We start from the raw sequence: 25,946 nt of genomic DNA on the forward strand, positions 1-25,946 counted from the left end.
CCTTGTTTTCGCTCAATTTTTTGGTTTTGAGTGGAAAAATGTAATGTCCCCTTCTCATTGATGCTCTTTCAGTGGTCCATTAGCCTATTCCTGAGACCCGTAGGCTAGGTGGGATGAAGAATGAGGGTCTAGCATTGATAAAACGAGGACTTACTATTTTTCGTAAGTCAGGGAATGGCCATTCTGGTGTTACTGTACTACTGACTCTCCATGTTTTGCCTCTGGACATGATGATCATGCTTTTATAAGCATTAGTTCTTCACTTACTATTTTTAGTAAGTGGCAGTGTAGCACAATTCTATATTTGGTAGTAGACGGGGTTCGGATTCTGCAATAGTTTTGGTGGTCGTCCTGACTCAGTTTCATCTTAGCAGTGTTAATAATCAGTACCAGAGCCATATGCGAAATAATTGAATATTAATTCCTTATCCTAAGGTTTAATATTTAATTAATCTGATTATTGACGACTGATTTATTAAAAATTGGGATTAATGCATATTTTTCCTAAGCTCTTGGCAAATTCATGTTTATTAAAGAGATATCGAAATATTGAGAAAGATATTATATTTTTTATAACTTATCTCTAATATTTGCCAAAGTGTACGTGGGTCCTTGCCTTAGCGTGGGAGTTGACTTGTGGGGAATGGCGCCACTCTTGGGGTCCACATGTAGTGGAGCGAAATGCAAAGGAAAAACGCTGAAATTGAAGGAAATGGCATTTGGGTTTGAGGTGTGTGGAGTTATAAGTATGAGACTTGGGCTCCCATTTCCACATCTTTGAAAATTGCATCGTTATGCTGCCGGTTTCGCTACTGAAAATCTGAGCTTCGAAGTTGGCTTCCTCGCTGAGTCTCAGTTTCGTACTTGCAATATGTTACCTAGTTGTGCCCTTGTGTTCCCATTGCTGATTGGTGAATGAGTTGCAGATTATGGAGTGTTCGGTGTTGGATTTGAGTGTTTCTGGTTGCTGGTCGCAGGACTGCTGAAAGTGAATTTTGCTCACACCTCTTAACCAGGCGACTCCATCATTCTGGGTACCGGCTCATCCTTCCTTCCTAGCCATGGCGATACAATGTGTGAGTTTTTAGCTATTTTGATTGAGCAATGATTTTATTAGACAAAATCGAACTTCCTAGGTATAGCGTGGGTTTTTGCATTTGCCTTGGGATGCGTGCCAAATGAATAGTGGTTTGTTTGAGTTGTAATTTGGTTGGGATTTTGTTCTTAGAGTTATATTGGGGGATTGGGATTGATTTCATGTGATTTGGGTGAAAAATGAGGGAGTTATGAATATTTTGATGTTTCCATAGGCTGCTGAATTGTACTTTCAGCCTGCAAAACAGTGTAACAGAAAATTACAGTCTTGTTGTAAAAATCTGCAATTATTCTCCTCATATCATCTCAATATTGTAATATTGTTTCAGTAGTACTGATCATCCCTTCTTTCTGCTTTCATTTGTAATTCCCACTGCATAAGTGGAAGAGGCTGGCTTGCCGCCTTCTAAGTTTTGTAATTCAGTTTTTGTACTCTGTCCTCCCGCTGAATAAGTGGTCGAGTGATAAGTTCAATATAATGGTCCTCCCGCTGAAATATGCGGTAGACTGATAGCTTAATGTAATGTCCTCCCATTGAAATACGCGGTAGAGTGATTGAATTTCAGTTTCTTGTAATTTTCCCTTGGTCGGTTTACCGCCAAGAGTTTGGTTTCTATCCTGCTGGATAAGCAGAAGGGGCTGGCTTGCCGCCCAGGCATTGTAATATTCAGTTTGATTATTGTTGCTAACAATCCCCGGAACACCATATGCTCTCACCCTCCCAGTCTGGGCTCTCGGTGAACAAAAGGTGGAAGGGTTCCCTTTCAGTTGTTTGGATTATTCCTCTAACCTTAACGGGTTATCTGTTGTGGATGAATTGTTATTGGCCAAAAAACAAAAAAAAATTACTGGGATATTACAAAAAATCATCATATTCCGGATGAAAACCCATATTCTAAGGGTCAAAAGGTCAAAATTCCACACTAGAGGTGCTTTTCCCCTCATATTCCTGACTACCCATGATTTTCCCCCACAAAAATCCAGACTGGACATGGATTCCAAGGGAAATCCAGACTCACCCCATTTTTTCATCATTGAGAATCCATACTAGGGTCGATTTTCCACCAAGATGATTAAATTTTGTCTAAGTGTTGGGAATTTTCCAAACTACCTTCGAATTTCCCCAAGGGAGTGTGGATGAAGTTGCGGATGACTTAAGTGAGGATTCCTGATGACTATCGATTTTCCACCAAAGCTTTTCAAGACGGTTTTTTGTGGATTTTAGTATGGACAAGTGCAAATTGAAGATTTTTAAGTCCAGATTGCTATCCAGACTAGGGTCGATTTTCCCCAAAGTGTTTTCTTGCCAAAGTGATGATTTTTTAGTCGGGATTTTGACTCCAAACATGGGTCGATTTTCCCTTGAAGGCATTTTGTGCAATTTATGAAGAAATTTTGTTCGGATTTTTATCCAAACAGAGGTCGAATTTCCCCAAGTGTGCATTTTTTGAAAATTTTAATTATTTTTATTTGGATTTTTAATCCAAATGGGGATCGATTTTCCCCATGGGTCAAATTTTGGATAAAATTTTAAAATATTTTAATAAATGAGCCTCATTTAATTGTTTTTGATCAAGTGTTAATGATTATTTAAAAATCAAAAAACAATTAATAAATGATTTGCAATAAACATTTAATGATTAGATACTTCTAGAAGCAAATCGATTTTCCCCAAGCAAGTACGGAATTACAAAGGAATGAAGTTGTCCAAATAGGCATCCAATTTCCACCAAGTGAAGAAATGAATAAGGATAATACAAATGTTTTAAGGACTGATCAGTCCATATGCAGATGGATTTCCCACCAAGGTTGAAGTTAGATTTATCATACTGGTGTTTGATTCAATGTTTATTCGTTTTGCAGGACTGTTACGAGGAAAGGAAGCATGATGATCAAGGCTTGAGGTGAAGGAAGATGAATACAAATGCGAATGAGGGAGATCAATACTTCAAAGATTGGATGGGGATTTCCGGACAGAGATTTCAAAAGGTGAAGATGAGGACTAGATCAATCATGAAGAAGACTTCACCTTGACGATGAATAAATGAAGGAAAGAAAGTTCAAGACATGAGCACAAAGGGATTCCACATTATGAAATCCGGAACTACATCAAGGAATTCCAATATCAAAGTACATCAAGGAAGGAAATATTTCAAGATTCCAAGATTGGGAAAATTTTCCAAACATAAGGAGGAAATAGTTCATGGAATTTCCTAAGGATGGAATGCAAAGTATCACAAGGAATTCCAAATATCATGAAGAATGTTCAAGGCAAATTGATTAAATGTATAAGGCAAGATGAGGTGGCATCCTAGTCACTATTCGTTCAATCAAAGGGTACCAAGTCAACATTCATTCAAGGAGGGAATAGGTGACACATGGTGCTACATCAAATATTATTTATCTTACCTATTGGTGCAGGAGCACCCTTCAAAGGGCTCCCACCATTTGCTTTTGATTGTGTTCTTGCTTCTTTAAGAAGCCATTGTATATACAATAAGAGCCATGTGCTCATTGGGTCTAGTTTAGGTCCTAGTTGAGGTCCTAGGGTCATAAGTCAAAGATGAGATTTTCTGGAAAACAGAGGGTATGTGTGCCTTTGTGGTGTTTAGGGGTCCTTCTTAGCATGGTGGTGTCCTTAGGTTAGCCCAATATGGGTCTAGGAGTCAAGAAAAGCAACATTGAGAAAGTTGCTCAAAAGTTGCAAAAGTTGCATGACAACTTTTCAAAGTTGTCAAGCAACTTTTTCACCTAGAGGTCAAAAGCTTTAGTTTTGCGTGGACAACCCTAATATGGGCACACAGACCGTGGAAAGGGTAGTATAAGTAGTTGCAAACCCTAAGATAATGGGTTGGATGTCAGTTGTTGTACGGCCCAAGCAAAGTGACTTGACTGTGACTGCAATTTTGTTGCCAGTCGACACAAATGGAGAAAAGAAAGGTCATTAATGGATTGATTTTCAAGTAAAATTGTGTTGTGTGTCTTGTATGGTGTAATTACTTCCATTTTGAGCATTTATATTAGGTTTTGACTTGTAGGTAAGGTGTGTTTGTAAATATTTTGTGAATTGCCTTCTCTCTGTCCAGTTTTGGACTGGTTTGTGTCAATGGGTTCATAACTCCATTCCCCATTGTGGAATCACCATGAAACCATGGGGAATGAGAGTACAGACCTTGTACTATACTTCAAAGCAAGCAGGGCCCTTGAAGATGCAGGGAGGCCAACTAAAGACCCACTCCTAGGCGAGACTGAATAGTGCCCGGCTAGGAAGTGTTAAGTTGCAGAGGTCTTGGAGAGTAAGGAAGGTCAGAGGAGGAAGCACCCTTTGGAGGAGTTGCAGAGGGGTGAGTGGAGCACCACTGGTGTGAAGGAGGAGCTTCCACCAATCCAGACAAGGTGGCAAGAGCACCAAACCTACACTATGACCCTGGCAGGCCTAAAAACCCTCTTAAAAACCCTTAAAAACCTTAAAATCCACCTAGGGCAGTGTACGGACACTTAGAGACCTAAAACCAGAGAAATCCTTGAGTCCTTGCTAAATGAATAGCAGGTCTTTTAGGAAGTTTCACAAGCAAGTGCACCGTTTGCAACAGGGAGCCCTAAAGGACCGGGTAGGAGGCCTAATTGGTCACAATCCTTGTAGCCCTATTTTGTAGGCAAAACGACCAAATTGTGAAATCGGTAAGGGGTAGGAAGCTTGAAACCTCTTGGGGGCACATGAATGGGTGGAAAAACCATGTACTAGACCTGACCTATCCTTGCTAAGACCTAGGAAGGTGTGGAGCAAGCTGAACCCTTATTAGCCTAAGTAAGGGTTCTTGAATCTCATGAGTAGGTGAGACCTTAGGAGTAGTTTTTCAACTTGTTGGTGGGTGGATTGGGCAAGGTCAGGGGATTCCACAAGCAGGGGAAGTCTTAGAGACCCTAGGGTGTGGTTAGAACACCTGGTGATCCAAGGAAAGGATCTAAGAGCATAGACTAGGCTAGCCTATCCCAAACCCCATCCCATCACCTATCCTCATTTCTTATTGGCCAATGTAATGGTGGTTGTACAAACTCTAATTAGGCTTTTATCTTGTAATCTTGGTCGTTGACCTTGAATCAATATGAGCCATTCATTTCTTTTGAGGCTCTATATAAACCCCGATGCCTCTCATTTGTAAGAGAGAGTTTTTGTAGAATTGTTGGTATATGCTGCAACTATTTGAATCTAAATCATTGTTCAATTTGTTGGTGATTTTGCTCTTCAAATGTTGTTTTGCATTCATGGTTCTCAATTCCTCCAAGTTAGATTAGAATTTGTTTTCATGTTTGTTAAATTGAGTGGAAGATTTGTTGAATATATTTGTGTGGAATCCTTAATCCATACCACTAGCCTCTTGCCGTCAATAAGTGTGCCTTGTGTGGTCAACTAGAAATTTGAGTAAGCTTAACTTTAATTATTATGCATCCCTTGACAAGTGTCAACTTGGATGGTGTCAATGTGTGATGGTAATAGTTTGAAAATCAATAAGTATACCTTAGACGATTGCACTAAGCTTGTGTCAATACCTGTTTGTGAGACCTCGCCTAGTTTGATTCCACTAAATCTATTCATCATTTCCTACATTCCTAGGCTAAGAATAGATTTCCTGAAACCCTATTCCTTTTGCCCCTTTTTTTTAATATGTCTTGTTAGAATTTGAGTCCAGAGCTTCATTGCTAAATCCTAAGTCACTGGCATACCCATCCTAATCCATGATAAGATTGAGCATTCATGTACAACGTAAGTCCCCTTGTGATTCCAGCATTATCACATCAAACCACTAAACTTATCCACACGTCAAGACCTGACATTTCGTAATCTTGGAGTTGTCTCATTCGATCGCAAAGCATAGCATGTGAGAGACTTTGTTCAAGAGAGGATAAGATACCTTGGTATTTTATTTTGTGTTCGCGTGTGCATAAAAAACATATCAACACTACCTAGTCAAGAAGTCTTAATGGAGAAGACTTGATTGATTGGATAAATGATTTAGACAAGTAATTTGAGTATGAGGGCATAGCAGAAGATAGGAGGGTAAAGTTTGCTTGTACCAGATTGAAGGGCCGTGTTGCAATGTGGTGAGAATTTGTCCAAACTGAGAGAAGAAGGCAGAATAAGGAGAGAATTCCCTCATGGGACCGAATGGTGGCTAAATTGAACGCTAAGTTCCTTCCTACTGATTATCAGACCAATCTCTTTAAAAGGTTACAGAATTTAAGGCAGCAAGATGTCTATAAAGGACTATATAGAGGAATTTTACAAGTTGGTAATCAAATCAGGGCATAGTAAGGAAGATGAGGAGAAGATAACCCGTTATATGAATGGCCTAAAGTATAGTATTCAAGACGAATTGAGTCTTGTGTCCCCTAGAAGCCTAGAAGAAGCTTATCGATTTTCTCTAAAGGCAAAAGAGAAGTTGCAAAGAAAGCAGAGTCAACAAGAGAAGAAGAGAGGAAGAGGGTTTAGAGGAAGGGGACAGCAAACAAGTAGAGGGTAGCAACATCACCAAGGAGAAGAAGCTGGAAGTTCTAGTACAACAACAACTAATGACAGATGAGATTTCCAAAATAAAGGGGGCAGGTCTTATGGTAGAGGTGGTTCCCAAGGTAGAGGCAGAGGGTTTGTCAGGAAGTGCTATAAATGCAATCAATATGGACACGAGTTGGGAATGTGCTGAGTCATCCCAAGGAGGATATACAAAATTTGAGAAAAGTAATCAGATTGTGCATGTTGATCAAGAAAGTGTGGGGTCTCCAGTACACCACAAGGATGAACCTAAGTCAGAAGAATCTTTGTTGCTCAAAAGAGTATTGTTGAAACCTCAAAAGGAAAGTCAAGAGCCTATGCAAAGGAGATCATTGTTCAAAACCAAGTGTAAGTCACAAGGTAAATGTTGCAAACTCATTATAGATAGTGGTAGTACAGATAACATTGTTGCAACTGAAATGGTAGAAAAGGCAGATCTTAAAAGGATTAAACATCCCTCTCCCTACAAGGTGTCTTGGTTACAAAAAGGTCATCAAATATTGGTGAATGAGCAGGCCTATGTTGAATTTCAGATTGGAAGTTATAGGGATAATGTTTTGTGTGATGTAATGCCCATGGATGTGTGCCATGTATTGCTTGGAAGACCGTGGCAATTTAGCAGGAAAGCGGTGCATGATGGAAGGGAGAACACATATACCATTGAAAAGGATGGAGAGAAGCACACCTTGATGCCAATAAAAGAGCAAGAAGAGGGGAGCAGCAGTAAGGTGATGATGGTAAGTGGTAAGGAGTTTTTGCATGATTTAAAGAATGAATAAATTGGTTATACTTTGGTTCTTAAACCTAGAAGTGTTTTGTCTTCATCAAGAGTTAATGGCTCGCCTATTGAAGTGCGAGATATTTTGAATGAGCATAAGGATATCATTGCATCTAATTTTCTTGGTGAATTGCCACCTATGAGGAGCATTAGCCATCATATGGATTTGATTCCGGGGGCCAACCTTCCTAACAAAGCTGCTTATAGGTTAACCCCTATCGAGAATGAAGAAATAAGAAAGCAAGTGGAAGACCTTTTGAAGAAGGGTTTGATAATTGAGAGCCTAAGTCCATGTGTTGTTCCTACTGTGCTCGTTCCAAAGAAGGTAGGGGAATGGCACATGTGCACTTACTCAAGGGCTATTACCAAGATTACAATAAGATATTAGTTTCCCATACCAAGAATAGAGGATCTCATGGATTGTTTGAGTGGCTCCAGGTATTTTTCCAAGATAAATTTGAAAAGTGGCTACCATCAAATAAGAATCAGACCGGGGGATGAATGGAAGACAGCCTTTAAGACTAGTGATGGGTTGTTTGAATGGCTATTTGTGCCTTTTGGATTGTCTAATGCCCCTAGCACATTTATGAGATTAATGAATGAGGTTTTGAAACCGTTTCTTGGTAAATTTATAATTGTATATTTGGATGACATTTTGGTGTTTAGCAAGAAATGTGTGTTTATGTAGACCTGGCTGATTTATTTGGGCTTTGTGGTGTCCCAAGATGGACTAAAGATGGATAAGGAGAAGGTTTGGGCCATCCTTGATTGGCCAACACCAAGGAGTGTAATGGAGGTAAGAAACTTTCATGGTCTTTCTAGTTTTTATAGAAAGTTTATCAGAAATTTCAGTCATGTAGTGGCACCTATTCTTGAGACCATAAAAGGGAGTAAAAGACCATTTGTGTGGACTAAGGAGGCTGAAGAAAATTTCAGATTTCTTAAAAAAAAGTTAAGTGAGCAGCCCATTCTTTCTTTGCCTGATTTTGACAAGGTATTTCAAGTAGAATGTGATGCTAGTGGGTTAGCAATTGGGGCAGTCCTAAGCCAAGAAGGTAAACCGGTTGCATATCTCAGTGAGAAGCTTAATGATGCTAAAAGGAAGTATTCTTCTTATGATTTGGAGTTCTATGCTTTGGTTCAATCTCTAAAGAAATGGAGACATTATTTACTGCCTAAGGAGTTTGTTGTGTATACAAATAACCATGCTTTGCAGTTCATTAATAGCCAACAAAAGTTGAATCAGAGGCATGCTAAATGGGTTGAGTATCTTCAGAGTTTTAATTTTGTTTTGAAACATAAGAGTGGCCAAATGAATAAAGTTGATGACGCTTTAAGTAGGAAGAATTTGCAGCTATGTAAGATACAAACTAATAGTGTAGGTTTTGAAAGCTTGAAGGAATTGTCTATAGAGGATGTCGATTTTAAGGAAGCATATGAAGATTGCCTTGATCCTATTTGCAGGAATTCAGAGCCTCGGATGGATTACATGATTCAAGAAGGTTTTCTATTCAAAGGGAACAATTTGTGTATCCCTCGAGGCTCCATGCGGGATAATTTGTTGAAGGAAAAACATAGTGGTAGTCTTACTGGTCACTTTGGGCAGGAAAAGACTTATTTGCAATTAAGTACTCATTATTTTTGGCCTAGGATGCATGCAGATGTGAGAAAGTATGTAGAGAAGTGTAGAATTTGTCAACTTGCTAAGGGGAGAAGCCAAAATGCTGGGCTTTACCAGCCATTGCCAGTTCCAACCAAACCTTGGGATTCAGTAAGTATGGATTTTCTGTTGGGTTTGCCTCATACACAAAAGGGCAATGATTCAATCTTTGTGGTGGTAGATGAATTTTTGAAAATGGTGCATTTCATACCATGTAAGAAGACTAGTGATGCCACTCACATTGCTAATTTGTTCTTTAAAGAAGTTGCAAGGTTACATGGAATTCCAAGGAGTATATTTTCTAACAAGGATACAAAGTTTGTGGGTCATTTTTGGAGGACCCTATGGAAGAAATTGGACACAAATCTGAATTTTAGTTCTGCATATCATCCTCAAATGGATGGTTAGACCGAGGTTGTCAATAGAAGCCTTGGCAATTTGTTAAGATGTCTCATTAGTGGTTCACTTGGAAGTTGGGATCTCATGTTGGCACAAGCAGAATTCACCTATAATGATTCACCAAATAAAAGTACAGGTTTCAGAGCTTTGTGATCTTGCTAGTATGGAGAAGAGGAGTGCAGATGGGGAGGACTTTGCCCAAGCCATTCATGATATTCAAGAGAAGGTGAAACAGAACATAGAAGACAGCAATCAATAATACAAAAAGTATGTTGATCATAAGAAGAGGCAGTTGCAATTTCAGGTTGGAGATCTTGTGTTGGCTCATCTTTGTAAAGAGAGATTTCCTACAGGAATGTACAATAAACTGAAAAATGTAGAAAATAGGTCCTATTGTGACCTTTTCACACATCACCCCATTGCTAACGGGGACCCCCCTCTTTTCCGACTTTCTGCGTTGTTAGGTTAGGGTTTTTGGCTGCTTAGTGGGCAATTTTGTGTTTCCCGTGCCCGAGTCTCGGAGTTTTTGATCATGCCTAGTGTCAATAGGGTTTTGAAGTTATAGAATGAAGTTGTAAACGTTGATATTTTAATGATCCTAAATTTTGTCTAAGTGTTGACCTTTTTTAGCATTAACATGTTTTTAAACACGCGCATCAGTGATTTTCAAAGTGCCAAGATATTCCCAAACCTTTTGGAGTTGTTTTCTCGCTCCTAAGGTATTATTTAAATTGCTTTCGCACTTTATCCCAATAATTTCCTAGCGTTTCGCTCATTTTTGGGGAAAATTTGCCTAAGTCCAGTCTAATTTTGAAGTTTCTAAGCGATTTTGAGTGGTTAAAATGCCAAATTCCTAAGGGAAATCCATATTCCAAGGGTTAGAGGGTAAAATTCCATGCTAGAGGTGCTTTTCCCCTCATATTCCAGACTACCCACCCTTTTCCCCCACTCAAAATCCACACTACACATGGGTTTCCCCTTAAATCCATACTGGCTATGATTTTCCACCACTGTTTATCCATGCCTGGGTCGCTTTTCCCTTGAAAGTGCTAAAATTTGGCTAAATGTTAGGATTTTTCCAGTGCCATCGATTTTCCACCAGGAGTGCGGATTTTTGTGCAGACTCTCAATCCATACCCAAGTCGATTTTCCACTAAGAGCATTTTGATGAGTTTTAAGTCTGGATTTTCATCCAGACTGAGGTCGAATTTCCACCAAGGAGTGTTTTGTGCAAATGAAGTGAATTTGGAATGTGGATTCCTTGTCCATGCCCCCATCAATTTTCCCCTGGCCTGCTTTGTATGCATTTTGATGAAATTTTGCATGGATTTTTATCCAAACTGAGATCGATTTTCCCTTGTGGGGAATTTTTGACATTTTAAGTGATTTTAATGGGATTTTTTTTTAATCCCAACTAAAGTTGATTTTCCCCAGAGGCTCAATTTTGATTTAAAATTAAAATATTTAATGAGTGAGCCCCATTTTAATTGTTTTTAAATGATGATTGACGATTATTTAAAATTTTAAAAAACAAATTAAATAACTTGCAATAAGCATTTAATGTTTTTACCCTTCTAGAAGCAAGTTGGTTTTTACCAAACAAGTATATAAGCAAGTGTTTTATCCCACATTGCTTGTGTGGTGAAAGTGAGAGGCAAAAGCAAGTATAAAAGAGGAGTATCCAGCAATATTTTATTATTTAAATCTGTTAGGTGTCTCCATGAAAGGCGATTTTTCTCTCTTATTAGCGAATTTTGGCAAAGTGTTGAAGTTAAGTGTTGGATTGAGGATTTCTTTCCTCCATTTTTTCCAGCTTGGCAATCCTTTCTATTGCTGCCATTGAAGATCATTTCCAGATTTTTCGATTTTCCCCAAGTTTGGCGATTTTTGGTGGAAATTAGCGATTTTTGGTGTTTGAGAATTTGGCGATTTTATTCTCAATTGTTGCTTGCTGTTCCAGACTTCCATTGTTGCAGATTCGAGCTACATTGAAGAGATTTTCAGAATTTTCAAAAATGGCGCTATGGCTGGGAAAGTTCGATTTTTATTTTGCAAGTGCTGGGAGCTTACTTTGGTGAATTCCACACATGTTTGATGCCACCTTTGCCTCCCTACTTGCTGTCATTTGCTTCAAATCTGAGTTTGCTTCAGATTTAGACCTCCATTGTTGGTTGTACATTCAATTTTCAGACTTAACTTTTATTGCCCAACCAGCTCCAACTTTAGTGATTTACATTTGGAGACATTTTGGGGGCATTTTGGAATCATTTTCAGACCATTGGAAGGCTGTCTTAAGGTCTGCAACTGTGTTAATGGCTGCTTGTCCTTAGAAATTTATCTTTTACCAGCCATAACTATGTTTCCAAAATTAATTATTTTCATCATCAAGACTATTTTTTATCAAGTTTGTGCATATTTTTGAAGGATTGCAACATGTTTCTTGAAGTTAATTTATCAGTTGCAGGTTGTCTTCAAATTTGTGACCTCCATTGTTGACTGTGGAAGGTGTCCTCAGACATACCTTGTGTGAAAACACAACCTTTCACACCTTTCCTTAGTCATCGTTGATCCGGTATACTCCTTTGCATTTTAGTTTGCATAATTTTTAAGCATAAGGAGGTATTAATGAATTTTATAGAGGGTTTCCATGCCCTAGCGTTGTCACACTTTGAATCTAATTATCGAAATCTACCAAGAGTATGGATTATTTTCCTGACTTCATGCTCTAATTAGCTAAAATCTTTAGAAAGTCAGGAATTTTATCAAGAGCATTATTTATTTTCCTAAGTCTAACTTCAAGCTTCGTACAGGTACGATGTCGAAATCCGGATTTAAGTAAAGGAAAGAACTACTGAAGATGCTGGAGACTGGATTCTATCCAGAGCTCAATATTTCATCCAGATGGAAGGAGATCACGGATACAAACATGCATTTCCTAAACTTGAACCAGATGCGACAGCGGATGTTCGGAGTCGGAAATCAGGTTCCTTCCCCAGCATATGCGAACAATGGTATTTTTCATGCCGCTGGATTTCCACAGTCCATACAATGCAGTGAGTTTATCTTGAAGTGTGCACAATCTTATGATCTGCTCACGCGAATGATCAGAAATCCTAAGGGCGTTGTTATTGCCTACCTTGCTGAGGATGCTATTGTTGAAGATGCTATTGCTGAGGTGTTTGGAATTCCACGCGGAACAGATATGAAGGATGTGACCAAGGATGAATATACAGAAAGATACACAAAGAAGATGGGTGCTTGTAAGAATATGATAAACAAAGAGTGGATGATTGAGCCTAGGTCTCATCATTCCAAGGCTCCCAAGACACTCATGTGCGTAGACTTCAAAAAGGAGTATAGTGACTTAATATTCCTACTCAACAAAGTGATGGGGATGCCGCAGGGAGCAGTATTCGATGGATGGATGTTCTATTTCATCCAGGATTGTCTTAGAGGAACATTGGTAAATTGGTCTAAGATTATAAGTGACAATTTGGACTTTCAGCTGAGGAATGTAGAGCGGTCCAAGTCATTCGCCATGACTTCTTACCTGGTATACCTAATTGCACTATTTGTTTCATACAGAGGATTGATATGCAAAGGTGAAGTCAGGAATGGGCAAAAACAATTCAGGAGTCATGAATGCTACCCCCAGCTGAGCATGTATAGAATTGAAGACTATAAGAGAGTGAATGATGCATTCACTATGTACATCACATGGATGTTGCAAGGCGGAATCCATAAAAGATTGTCCAAGGAGGCAACAGAGTTAATAGAAAAATATGGATTGTGGTATATTCAGTTTCCCACTTTCATGTACCTTAGGATTCATGGGTTTCAATATGAATCCTATAGACTTCCTAGGTATCCGACCGACAGAATGATCTTGTTGGAAGTGGTGAGATAGCTTCTAGAGTTCGATGTCATTCAAAGAGAGAAGCATAGGACAGGCATGACATTCCCTATTTCAGTTGGGAAGACGTCAGAGGTTTGTCGGTCTGCCTTAGCCGCCAGCACTGTGAATGAGGAGCTTGCATTCTATCAATTTGCTACATATAAGAAAAGAGAAAGATTAGATCCAGACAAGAAAGTTGGAAGGATTAGGAGAGAGAAATTCATCCACAAAGTAGACATAGAAGATTATTGGGCCAACCTAACGGACGAGCAAGCAGTGAAGAGAAGAATGTGGTCCAGAATGTCAGTGGATTTCATGAGAAAGTGTGGACTTTTCCTCATTCTTGATCAAGTGTTAGATAACAGAGATCATACGCATCCACAGTATGAGAATGAAATGAAGAAGGCAATCCTATTGCCTAATTGGTCAGAGTCAGAAGAGATTGACCTTAATGTATTAATGAGAGAGGTCTTGAGTTTCTCCCGTGCATGGGTAGATATACAGATGAATAAGTTAGTTGATATGGGTGTTCCCTTCACTTATGAAAGGACGAAGCCGGAAGAGTCTACTTTCGAGGATGATCAGAGGACTATCAGTGATGTCAAGATTTATGCAGACGAAGAGAGTCAAGCTCCCAAGAGAAGGAAGAACACACCAGGAGAAGTCAAGGCCAGAGGGAAGAAAATTGAGGAGATGAAGAAGAAACTGAAGACTATCATTCCTCCACCTATCATTCCTTCACCACCTCTCAGTGTCTCATCAATTAAAGTGATTGAAGTAACAGAGCAAAACAAGGAAACCCAACAATGTTCCAACACAGTGATACTACCAGGGAATATTCAGGAGTTACATGCCACAGCGACATCTGTACCTCCAAATGAGAATGATGATCAGTCGAGATTCCCTACTGTCCTTTTCAAAGTTAGTTTGGGAAATGAGGTATACGATTGGACCAGGAATAATCCTGATGATGATGATGATGTTATCTCGGCATTGAGAGGACTTGATCGAGAAATGTGCCTCGATGATGGTATGGAGATGGCCGCTATTCCTGATTGGCTGATGAGAAGTATGGAGAAAAGCAAACAAATGATAGAGGTACAGCCTATTGATGACTACCTAGCTAGGAGTGCTAAGGAAAAAGAGCCCAAAAAAGCGGAGATTTTGTCACACATAGCTAGAGATGAGACAGGAATACGGATTGCGCAAATTGTTGTTCCTATTGCAAGCATGACAGCGGACATTGCTACTCCTATGGATTTCCAAATCACTTCAGTTGCCCTTGGTCGTACATCCAGAAAGCAAGAATTTCAAGAGGTCGGTGAAAACCTCAAGGCAATCGATGCAAGGTTAGACAGAGAGATTGTGGAGAAAGAAAAGTACAAAGAAGAGAATATCAGACTTAGATAGTATATTGCAGGGATAAGGCGTGAAAATCCCACCCTTATTTCCCCTATTGCAGTTGACCATGGAATACATTCACACTATGAGGCAGCGGGAGATACACTCTCAGAGGTGGAAAAGTGGATTGAGAGTACAAGAAAGCAGGCAGATGATTTCCTTACTTAGTTTGTCCATGCATATGATAGGAAAACAGGGCTCGCATTTAGAATCCAGTATTTGGAGGGAGTTTGGGAAGAATTCCGGCCTATTCAAGAGAAAACTATTCCACCCCTCCAAGCTTTGAAGAAGATTCCTAATTCCACCTTGGTCAGCGAGAACATTGTGCACAATGGAGACAGATACGATTTCCATGGTTGGTATTGTTCATTAGCCATGAAGAGATCAACTTATGAGAATGCCCAGTCGAGTTGTATGGAGATGGAGGGATTGATTTAGGACATTCAAATGAAGATCCTTGCCTCAATTGAGGAATTATTGGGTGTTGATGTTAATGATGCTAGTGGTTTACACTTAGCCGAATTAAGAGACAAGATGAAATTTATGTATTTTTGCCAATTGGACTCTTTGAAGAAGAGTCAGATAAACGACTTGGTCTCTTTGTTGATTCATGTTCATAGTTCGCAAAAGCTCATGCCAGATTGGGAGAACACTTTGGATGCTTGCTCGGATTCATTGGACGTGATTGATTTACAACAGGATACCTTGCCTAGCATTTCCATGGAGGAGATAGATTCAATATTGGCTAGATTCTTGGAGTATGCTAAGAGAGAGAGAGAGAGATACAAGGAGGAATCTTCTAGAAGATTCTCTATTTGATGACTAGGTATCTTTTTATTGGGCCATATGTAGGTGGCGCCATTTTTATGTAAACCCTAATTAGGGCAATTCTAGGGTTTTGTTGGCATGATCTCGACCGTTGATCTTGGATCAATCTTGGCCATCCATTTTTGTAAGAGACTGTATATATGCCTTGTCTCTCATTTGTAAGAGAGAGTTTTTGTAGAATTGTTGGTATATGTTGCAGCTATTTGAATCATAATCATTGTTCAATTGTTGGTGATTTTGCTCTTCAAGTGTTGTGTTTGCATTCATGGTTCTCAATTCCTCCAAGTTAGATTAGAATTTTAGATTAGAATTTATTTTCATGTATGTTAGATTGAGTGAAAGATTTGTTGAATTTATTTGTGCGGAATCCTTAATCCATACCACTAGCCTCTTGCCGCTGGTAAGTCCACCTTGTGTGGTCAATTGGAAATTTAAGTAAGCTTAACTTCAACTATTATGCGTCCCTTGACAAACATCAACTTGGATGGTGTCAACGTTTGATGGTGATAGTCTGAAAATCCTTAAGTATACCTTAGACAATTGCACTAAGCTTGTGTCAATACCTGTTTGTGAGACCTCGCCTAGTTTGATTCCACTAGATCCGTTCATCATTTCCTACATTCTTAGGCTTAGAATAGATTTCCTAAACCCTATTCCTTTTGTTCATTTTTTTAGTAAGAAGTAAATCCAGAGCCATATTGATAAATCTTAAGTTGTCAGCACACCTATTCCGCATCTTCATGATAATCCAAACATTTGCGTAAGTTTCCAAGTGAACACAGCAATTCACATTGACCATTGAGTTACCCACTCGTCAAGACCTGACATGTAGAAACCTTGGAATCATTTTAGTTGATCTCATTCTTAGCATCTGAGGTGATTTTGTTCAAGAAAGGGTAAACTATCTTGGTAATTTATTCTGTAATGTTATGTGCCTAAAACACACATCAACAGGTCCCTACCAAGTCCTTAGGAAATTTTCTGCCAATGCTTATGAGATTTCCTTCCCTGCAGATCTAAACATATCTCCCATTTTCAATGTAGCCGATCTGTATCCATATAAGGGGGATGTAGAAGAGGATGGGATTGAGATAGCAATTTCATCTCTAGAAAATCAGCCTGCAATCGTCTCTGCTCAACCACAAATAGAATGCATTCTAGATAAGAAGTTGCTGAAGAAAACCCGTAAGCATTATTATTTTTAGCATCTCGTCAAATGGAGCAATCATTCCGTTGAAGATGCTTCTTGGCTCACAAAGGATGAGATCAATAACCTAGGTCATTCAGTTGCAGATCTCATGAGCAGCAGCTCATGAATTCGTTCCACCCGAGAAGTCGGATGCAGAGGCATCCTGCTCTTGCAATTTCTGGTTTTATTTCTATTGTGAAATTTTGGTTTTTGGTTGGTTTTTGTTTTCTTGTTTGGAGTGGGTGTTCTTTATTTTGTGTTGCAGCATATCTCAAATCTCCAGTTACTCCTGTCGCCTTGGAAAACAGAAAGCAAGGGAACTTCTCATCTCCTATTGCCTGAGTGATAGGAATTTATTTTGAAAGGGGGTTTTAACTGCTTTTGGTCGTTATTCCCTCCAAACCCAACAGTGTTACTTGTCAGTTTGCATCGACAGTTGGGCAGTTGTTTTGGATGGAAGTTGAAAGTTCCAAGGAAGAATCAAAGGGACAAAAGAAAATCTGTTGACAGTTGGAAACCGAAGCGACTAGTAAACTATTTGAAGGCGGCCAATAGTTGGAGGAAGCGTGGGACTGTGAATGTGTAACCACTGAAGCTATTTGCAAAGGAGACATTGGTCTAAGGAATGAATGCCTTCAAGTTTCAATGGACTATGGAAGATTATTGTTGAATGCTGCCAATGTATTGATTGAGAAACCTCTATAATTGATAAAACATAACAGTGGACATTTGTTCTATCCCATGTCACAAATCCATATTGGAGTTTTTGATTTGAAATTCTTCCTACCTCTCTCAATGTGTACGAAAATTGCAGAGTATTTGTTTGTTCTTAATATTGGTTAAAATAAATCTATTATGAGTTTCTAGTTCAAATCATTTGTCTACAATAAAAAGGATTGATCGAATTGTGTTTGAAAGGTGAATTTGGTTAAGTGGCCAGTGAGGCTTGCCGTCAGAAATTGGGAACCTTGATTTTATAGCATATATAACACCTCAACCTCTATGGACATTCTTCATATTATAAAATTCAAGTTCATTATTGCAAGAAACCAAGGAACAAGAAATAAATAGAAACTATAGTAGTGATGCGATGACAGAAAATCAGAAAAAGAAAAGTTGAGTTAGGACTCATTGCTTGACACGTGAGGCTGAGTAGATAAGAAAACTACCAACCAAAGCACAATATTTGTCAAGAAACACCTGCGATTAGCAGTGTGATCGAGTGACCCAGACCATCCTGGATTAGTCACCCCTCCTTGAAGAGCAATGGTACCAATTGCTGCAGTTGCAGCTAAAGATGTGGAAACAAATGGGCAACCTGCACCTTTGTAAACCATTTTCCCTGGTAAAGCATTTCACTTCCTTCGGTGATATAGAAGACAGGGATCTCTGATTGACATGTCCAGCTGACCCTTGCAGTAATGATTGATCCAATTCTACGAGAACTCTGCAATCTCTAGTTATCTTCATCTGTTGAAGAATTTCTGCAGCATCTAATGTATCTAACAGAATTGGAAAGTAAAGGTGCAAAAGTTTGGCATTGAAGATTTGATACAACCCAAGGTAAGAAGACAAATTAAACTTGAAAGCATTATCTCCTACTTGTTTGGTGATGGTGTAGCGACCATACCAAAGTTGGTGAAGCTTCCAGTGAGGTCCTGCTAGCCTTTCTTTCCGAAAGCATAGCCAGATTTCATCCGCAATGCAAGAGGTGTGCAATGCCTGATGCTTATTGTGGAGCTACTTGTATTTCACATTAGCCTATTGTGGAATAGTTTGCACTTGCTATTGAATGTGCTAAATGTGCTTAATGAATTGAACAGTTTTGTCACCTTCCTTTTGAGCTGAAGGAGTTGTTATTGATGGCAGAACATGATAAGCTATGTCAATGGATGCCAATGATTGGAAACCTAAGCAAACCCAAAAAGGGTTGTGTGCAGTATAGCTATGCAAAGCTCTATTGTAATTGCTAAGGCAAAGGCAGGTTTCTATCCCAAGTATGTTGCTTCTTTGAATTGTACACCCTAAGAAGATGCACCACCATCTTGTGTACCACTCCTATTTGTCCACTAGCCTAGAGATGGAATGAATTAGACTTGTTCCACATTGTTTCTACCATAGACCAAAGCACCTTCCAAAAATTGCTCAAGAACCTTCTGTCTCTATGAAATAAGATAGTTTATACGATCCCAAAGTGGATGCAAACATGTCAAAAGTACAATTGAGTTGTTCCTAGAGATAAGATTGCTTTCTTACAATGAATCAAAATCACCATTATTGAGAAACTATCAACTACTACAATAGCATGATTATTAAAAATAATTGGTAGAAAGGTAGCCTAAGAGGAAGTGAATTGAAATAGGTTCCCACAATCTCTTTGGAACCGACAGATATGTGTACAAACCTTGCTTTTTGTTGACTGGTTTGGCAATTGTGCATGTAACACAAGAACATATTTGGCAACATCTGAGAACAAAAAACCTCATGGAGTTGCTGGTTTGACAATTGTGCACGTTGTTAGCAGTTAGCACCTTCATGTTTTGGCAAAATATGAAGTGCTTATTATGAGAAAGTTGATTGCCGCACTCAGAAACACACCTGCAAATTCTTTCTGAGTTGCCTACTTTGGAGGGTCATATCTTGAAACCAATTATTCGTCATGAAAATCCACTAGGTAGATATACTTATTTGACATAAGTAAGTGTGCACTTCCATTTGCAGCTTCCCAGAATCGGATATGATGAGTTCTCAAAGTACCAAGTTGGAGGGCTCCGGGAAAGTTTGCTGTCTGCACCCTGTTTTGTCTGCCCAAGTGGCCCACTTCGGAGACTAATATTCTAGAGCCTGATGATTGTCATATCAAACCAACTGGTGTTAGCAATTGCCCTCATATTAACGTACTCATGTGTTCTTTTCAGAGCCTCAGTACCTCGTTTGCTATTTTTTGCATGCCAAAAGCAAATGGAATTTATTCAAATTTGCTGTCTGCATGTTCCATAACGTTTCAGAAGGGTCAACTTTGACCATTAATATCTTGCAAAAGAAATGGAGTTAGCAAAATCCCCTTAGCACATGTTCTCATTGTACCTTAATAAACTTCTCCACCCAGTGGCGGATTCCTAGGATGAAATTCGTTATTTTTTCAAAGCGCCTACTTAGCAAGGTTCAGATGAGTTTTGACTTGTCTAGTTTCTGAAACACTTGAGTAGTCAACTTTGGGCATTAAAATTTTATAACCTAGATTGCGTCATGATAATCCATTTGGCAATCTGATTCCCCTATCATCAGTCAGCATGTCTGTCAGTTCTCATGGCTCCAGGGAAATGTTTGGTTAGTTTTTCAAGGGCAATTCCAGGTCCAACAAGCTCAGTTTGGTCACAGGAAAAAATGTGTCAGAAATCAAAGTATAAGAGTAACTCACTTCCCCATTTGGCTTCAAATGCAAGCAACTTCAATTTCAAATGGTTTCAGGCCCAGTTGCATGAAAATGAAAAAAACATTAGCCAGGCCCACACGAGACCCGGCTTACATTATCTGCTCCTTGGATTAATTAAGTCTCAAAGTGTTTATTATTTAAATCAATGTTTGATTTAAATAATAATGTATTCAAATTTATTTGGTTTCAGAGGCCAGTGAAAGGGAAAATTTTCTAAAACCATTCTTGTGATTTAAATACATAAAAGAGTGCCACTAAGTGAAGGTCAAAATGGAGATTGTTGAATCATTCTAAAATGATTTGAATATATTTTAAAAATTATTACCACATATGCTATTGTGAAATACATTGGATGATGTGGGACCCTTTGGGTTTTAAAACAATTGGGTATGTTCACGGTGCAGGCATTTGGGGTAGTTCATGTCTAGCAAACAAATCAAAATATCTCCAAAGGAAATGAAACCTGCTACCCCGCAAAGGAAAAGGGAAAATTTAAAAGTCATTGCGGGCCCACGTAGATATAGTGAATAAAATGACCAGATTAAAACTTTGCTGAAGTCATCCCCCCCCCCTTCTCCTGCAAAGAGTTTAGGGTCTGGCGAAGATGTGTGCCGCAGGGTATGATGTGTGTATTCCCCACTACCCCGCAATGGAATTCAAGGTTTTTGGAAGAGATGCACGGGAGTGCAAGGTGAAACCCTATCCTGTGAAAGGAAATGCCAATGAAGAACTGCAGTTGTGTGTTTATTAGGGCAAACATGAGAGCATTCTGTTAAAAAAATGCAGTGAGGATTTCACAGAGATGGGGTTTCATTCTTATTGTCTTTGAGCACTTATATTTGATCATTCGATGCTTGTTTTGTTGTGTATTCTTCACAAATTTTGTGACCTGTAGAATAGCGATGATTTATGAGTGATTTTGTGATTTCAAAGTTCATATTACAAATGTTTTATGCAGCTTGAGAAGACAACATTTGTATTCACTAATGCATGAGATTTCCAAAATGTTAGAAGTTGTGTTTAATTATTGTGTAGGTAGCGAAGAAAGGATTTGTTTGAATAAACAAGAATTTAACATATTTGAAAAGAATGGTTTGGGAAAAGGGATGATTAAAAAAGGGACTGGAACAGTTTTGAATATGTTTTAAAGATCATTGCGACTCAGAGCTGTGTCATAGTTGCGCATTTGCAGATTTGAAGTTCTTTTGGTGGCTCGTTACATCATTTTCATAAATGCATGAGCTGTTATGGGCCTCAAAAGAGTGATATACATAAGGTCACGGGTATTTATTTGTGACTGAAAGTTATTGGTTTGAGACCTATCAACAGATTCATGTGGGCAGCATAAGAAAGTAAATAATATGAGAGGATTGAGCACTATAAAGGAGTTTTGTTCAATGCACAGCAAGGGGAAGATACCACCAGCATTCGAAATAAACTTCCGAGTTAGCGGTTGTTAGATTGTGTTCAAATCAATGCAAAAGTCATGTTAAGCCACATGCAAAATGTTCAAGGCAAACTTTTGGGTTATGTACAAGCCAAAAGGTGTTGTTTTTGTTGAGACATGGACCAGCTAGGACTCGAACCTAGGACCTTCCATACACTGCTGGAGTGCTCTACCACTGAGCTACTGGCCCCTCTTGGACCAGTCCATCGTCGGTCCGGGTGTGGTTTATTTCCAACACCAACACCCCCCCTTAAGCCACACCTCTCGTGTGCTTGGGGCTCCTAGCCTGGACCTAGCTCCGATACCAGGTTGAGACATGGACCAGCTAGGACTCGAACCTAGGACCTTCCATATGCTACTGGAGTGTTCTACCACTGAGCTACTGGCCCCTCTTGGACCAGTCCATCGTCGGTCCGGGTGTGGCTTATTTCCAACACCAACAGTTTTTGTGTCTGGAATGTTGCCAATATGATTGTCCATGAGTTGGAAGAATTATTAAGAGGATTTTAATCATTTTTGGAGTGCCAGCAAGCTGAAAAATGGCCCAGATATGTTAATCATGACCTACACAGTTGCACGGCAACTCAACAAACATTGTTAATGCCAAACGGTAAATTTGAACAGAGGATTGAGTGTTTTAATAGCAGATTTGAATTGAATCAATGCTGGAATGTTTTGTATTCACGTTTTTTGGTTTTGGGTAGCTTTTTGAGGCCATTCTTGAGTTGTACAAGAAGGTTTATACATTCTAAATGGAGCCCAAACCTTTTCTCATCTATAAGAAATGGTTTTATTGTTGTTTTGTGCATTTTTGTGTTGCCGGTAAGCTCAAAAATGTCTTTGTGAATGGAAAAACGACCCAACAATGTTGAAAGTACCTTTTCTTAGTTGCAATTTTTTTAGAAAAGTTTGAACGGCCTAAACATCTTTCTCAGAGGTTGATGTTAGCAGAATGATTGCCTATGTATCACGGGTGTAATTTTAACAAAGATTGCAAAAGATGTAGATGAATTATTATTATCTTCATTTGAAAATAATAGCAACTACAATGTGAAAGTGTCATTAAGTAAGCTGTTTTTACCTACAGAATGGCATACCAAAATAAAATGTTTTCACTTAAGGGTGAAAATGTTTGTGCCAAGGGTGATAAGTAAGATGAATTATAAGAAAAGGGAAATATTTTGTCAAATGGAAATAAAATGCAGCTGCAAATATATTTCCATCAAGGTAATATGATTCTCGGGAAGGGTAAAGGCAAATATGAGAGAGCATTTTACTGGTAAAAGAATAAAGTGCAACAACAGAATACATGTTTTCACTCGGGTGAAACATTTTCAAAGGGTAAGTGGAATTATAAGTAAGGGCAAATAAAAATTACTTTCACCCAAGTGAAACATTCTCACATGTGCATAAAAAGGGGAATTATTTTGTCAACATAGACAAAGTATTGCAATTAAATATTTTCTTTTCAAGTGAAATATTTTTGTATGGAAAAATCTAAACGTATAGTTGCATTATATTTTTACTCAAGGCAAAATATTTTTCCATGGGGAGATAAACAAATACAAAAAAGACAAAGTGTTTGTTGCAAACAAAAAGAAGACTGCAGATTGGAAACAAAGGAAGAGCAAAGGAAGAAAAGGAGAGAAAATATTTGTTGCAGATCAGATTGAGAAGAGGACAGGTATCAGTTCCAGGATCAGATTTTGGGCTTCCCTCTTCTCTATTAATTCTTCTTCTTCCTCATTTGTAGGGATTCCAGTTTCAGTTCCAGATTGGAAAAACGGGCAGAAATGCAAATCCAGTCTTGATGCTTCAGAAATCCAAATGATAATGTAGCTTTCTTTCTATTAATGACAGGAAGTTCAATTTGTGAATACATTAGATATATGTGATGCTGTTAATGTCTCCAAAATGTAAGTCAGGGTTCTTAAAATCTGAATAATCAAGGATTTGTAGGATTTGCATTGCACATTTGTTGTGATGAGTTTTCAATTGTTTACCTCTGTTCAAGGAACAGATTAAATATGTTTTCAATTGATTTCTAGGGATCTTGTGCTTAAATTTTGCATCTGTAAGTAGATTAATAGTATTTCCAAATGTTGGTCTCATTATTGTGAGGCAGTCACGAACTAATGACCTTTGAGCTTGTGTATAGGTTGTTAATGGAAAGAGCAGTTACATTATGACTCTGTAATGGATGGGCACTGGTCTAGATTTGCTTATCCAACCTTGGCTGGGAACATTCAAAATCTTTTAAATCTCTTTGTCACTGTTCAATTCTTTTCCTTTCTTGTTTAAATTATCTCAGTCTTTGTATCTTCATGGTGTTCACAAGAGTTTAGAAGTTGAATGTGAATGAGTGTTATCTGTTAATCTTCTACATGTATGAGATGGAGATAATTAAATTATTTGCACTGAGTTTTATTCAAAGCTAGTGGGATTATGCTTGAAATGGTGAGATGTGACACACCCATTACCATACACCTAAGAAATAATGTTGACTTTTATGCTTCCTGTGATTTAAATTTAATAATATGATGAAACAATTTCACTTTGACAACAATTTTGGAAGTTATTTCTCCACTAAATCATTCTTCATTTTTCATTTGCATTTTTCTTGGATCTGGCCTGCATATAGACCAGATGTACGTTGATCACTGGGAAATGTCCTTAGTCCTCTTCTAAATAGCAGTCTATAGCTAGAAAGATAACGTACTCAGCACAGAGTTGATTGTTATCGGTATTCATTGGGTATTCACCACATTAATATGTAACAAAAAATCTGCATACTGAAACCATGGAAATTCTTTCTTTTGATACTTTGAATAAGTACTATGGTTCGAAAAAAGAATAGCACTTTGACAGACTAAATTTAAGAAAATTTACTTCATCTTTAGAAGTCATCCCAGTTATTAGAGAGACTGCCGCACAAAACATTAAAATAATAAGTGTTGTATCCTTAGCAGCTTCCCATACAAAGACCTACAAAGCATCAAATGCTGTCAGTATTGTTTCTAGAAAGAGAAATTATCTTGCTAAAAAATAATTTATAAAACTACTGATTTCCATCAACAGATCACCAAAAAAATTCCATTGGTGTTTACATTCCAATGGTTACTTACAAAAAAGTTTTTTCGATGCTTTCTTGGGTAATTGTTCTCCCCAAAATGTTCCTTCCGCAATATCATGTCATCAACATCCTCATTTAGTCCATCTTCCAAATTAGATCTTAGCGATTTAGCAATACTTGAAACCTACCAAACAGAAGAACTGTAAGAAATTGAAGCTTAAAACACAGTAACTCTATGATGTGACGATTTATATAAGTTCAGGCAGAATACATGTCCTTTGTTTGTATGTGATTTGTATGTTTATGGTTCATTTTTTAAATCATGGTTCACATATGATACTAAAAGAGTAAAAGTTCAAAAAATAAAACATTACACATGAAGATAAGAGTAAAAGTTCACAAAATAAAACATTACACATGAAGATAAGCACAAAATAGGATAGTACAAATGAAAATATTACAATAGACTAGAATGCATTCTACACTAAGTCCCCACCTTCAAAATAATTCAACTTGTTATTAAACAAGATTATTTCTTAGAACTCCAAATTAGAAAAAAGTATACAAGGAGAATCTATGATTTCATTTCTTATTTTTCATCTTAAGATCTCTACAAATTACCCCTAGTGATTTATAATCCTTAATATTTTTAGTTCATTACAATTCACCTATGGAGAGTAATCCCTTATATAAATAGGGGCCCAATAAAATAGAAGCCTAAAAGGAATAGAATTAGATTTTATTTTACAGGAATGACATAATCACCCACTTCATGACTATTTCTAAGCTAAATATTGAGGAAAGTTAAAAAATTTATGATAGATCACGGTTGTTGATGTTTCTGCAAGTGTAGATTTTAGTCATTGATGGTTTCAACTTTATATTTCTAATTGGTTGTGTTGACTTAAAATTAATGTTCCTAAAAGCTCAAATTCCTATTTAGATAAATGTTCATTGAAATCTAGCACAGGTTTTGAATAATTGTTGGAAGAGATCAATAAGGGGTGATGTTTTAATGGCTAATGCAACAAGGCAATCTTAAGCTTGAGAGATTGCTTGATGTCCTCCCTCCATTACCATCCATTTGAGATAGCTCAAGCTGTCCAAAATTAGGAGCTATTCTTAACTAATAGGAATGTTTGAAACAAGGAGAAATTGGTAAGCAAATAGGTCCATAATCCAAGGGCCTAACAA

General features: G+C 38.2%; 1 protein-coding gene across 11 annotated transcripts in view; it reads right to left on the reverse strand.

Annotated features, from left to right (window-relative positions):
- Positions 1-25,946, reverse strand: part of LOC131077819 (calcium-transporting ATPase 5, plasma membrane-type) — a 270,864-nt gene that overhangs the window by 229,271 nt on the left and 15,647 nt on the right. For all 11 annotated transcript variants that reach the window (XM_058015409.2, XM_058015396.2, XM_058015413.2 and 8 more), the window contains 2 exons: positions 24,805-24,936; positions 24,569-24,664 (listed from right to left, as the gene is read on the reverse strand). In XM_058015409.2, the coding sequence (XP_057871392.2) occupies positions 24,569-24,664; positions 24,805-24,936 (228 nt within the window). The remainder of the gene's footprint in view (positions 1-24,568; positions 24,665-24,804; positions 24,937-25,946) is intronic.

This window comes from Cryptomeria japonica, chromosome 6 (assembly GCF_030272615.1).
Source record: "Cryptomeria japonica chromosome 6, Sugi_1.0, whole genome shotgun sequence".
Lineage (NCBI taxonomy): Eukaryota > Viridiplantae > Streptophyta > Pinopsida > Cupressales > Cupressaceae > Cryptomeria > Cryptomeria japonica.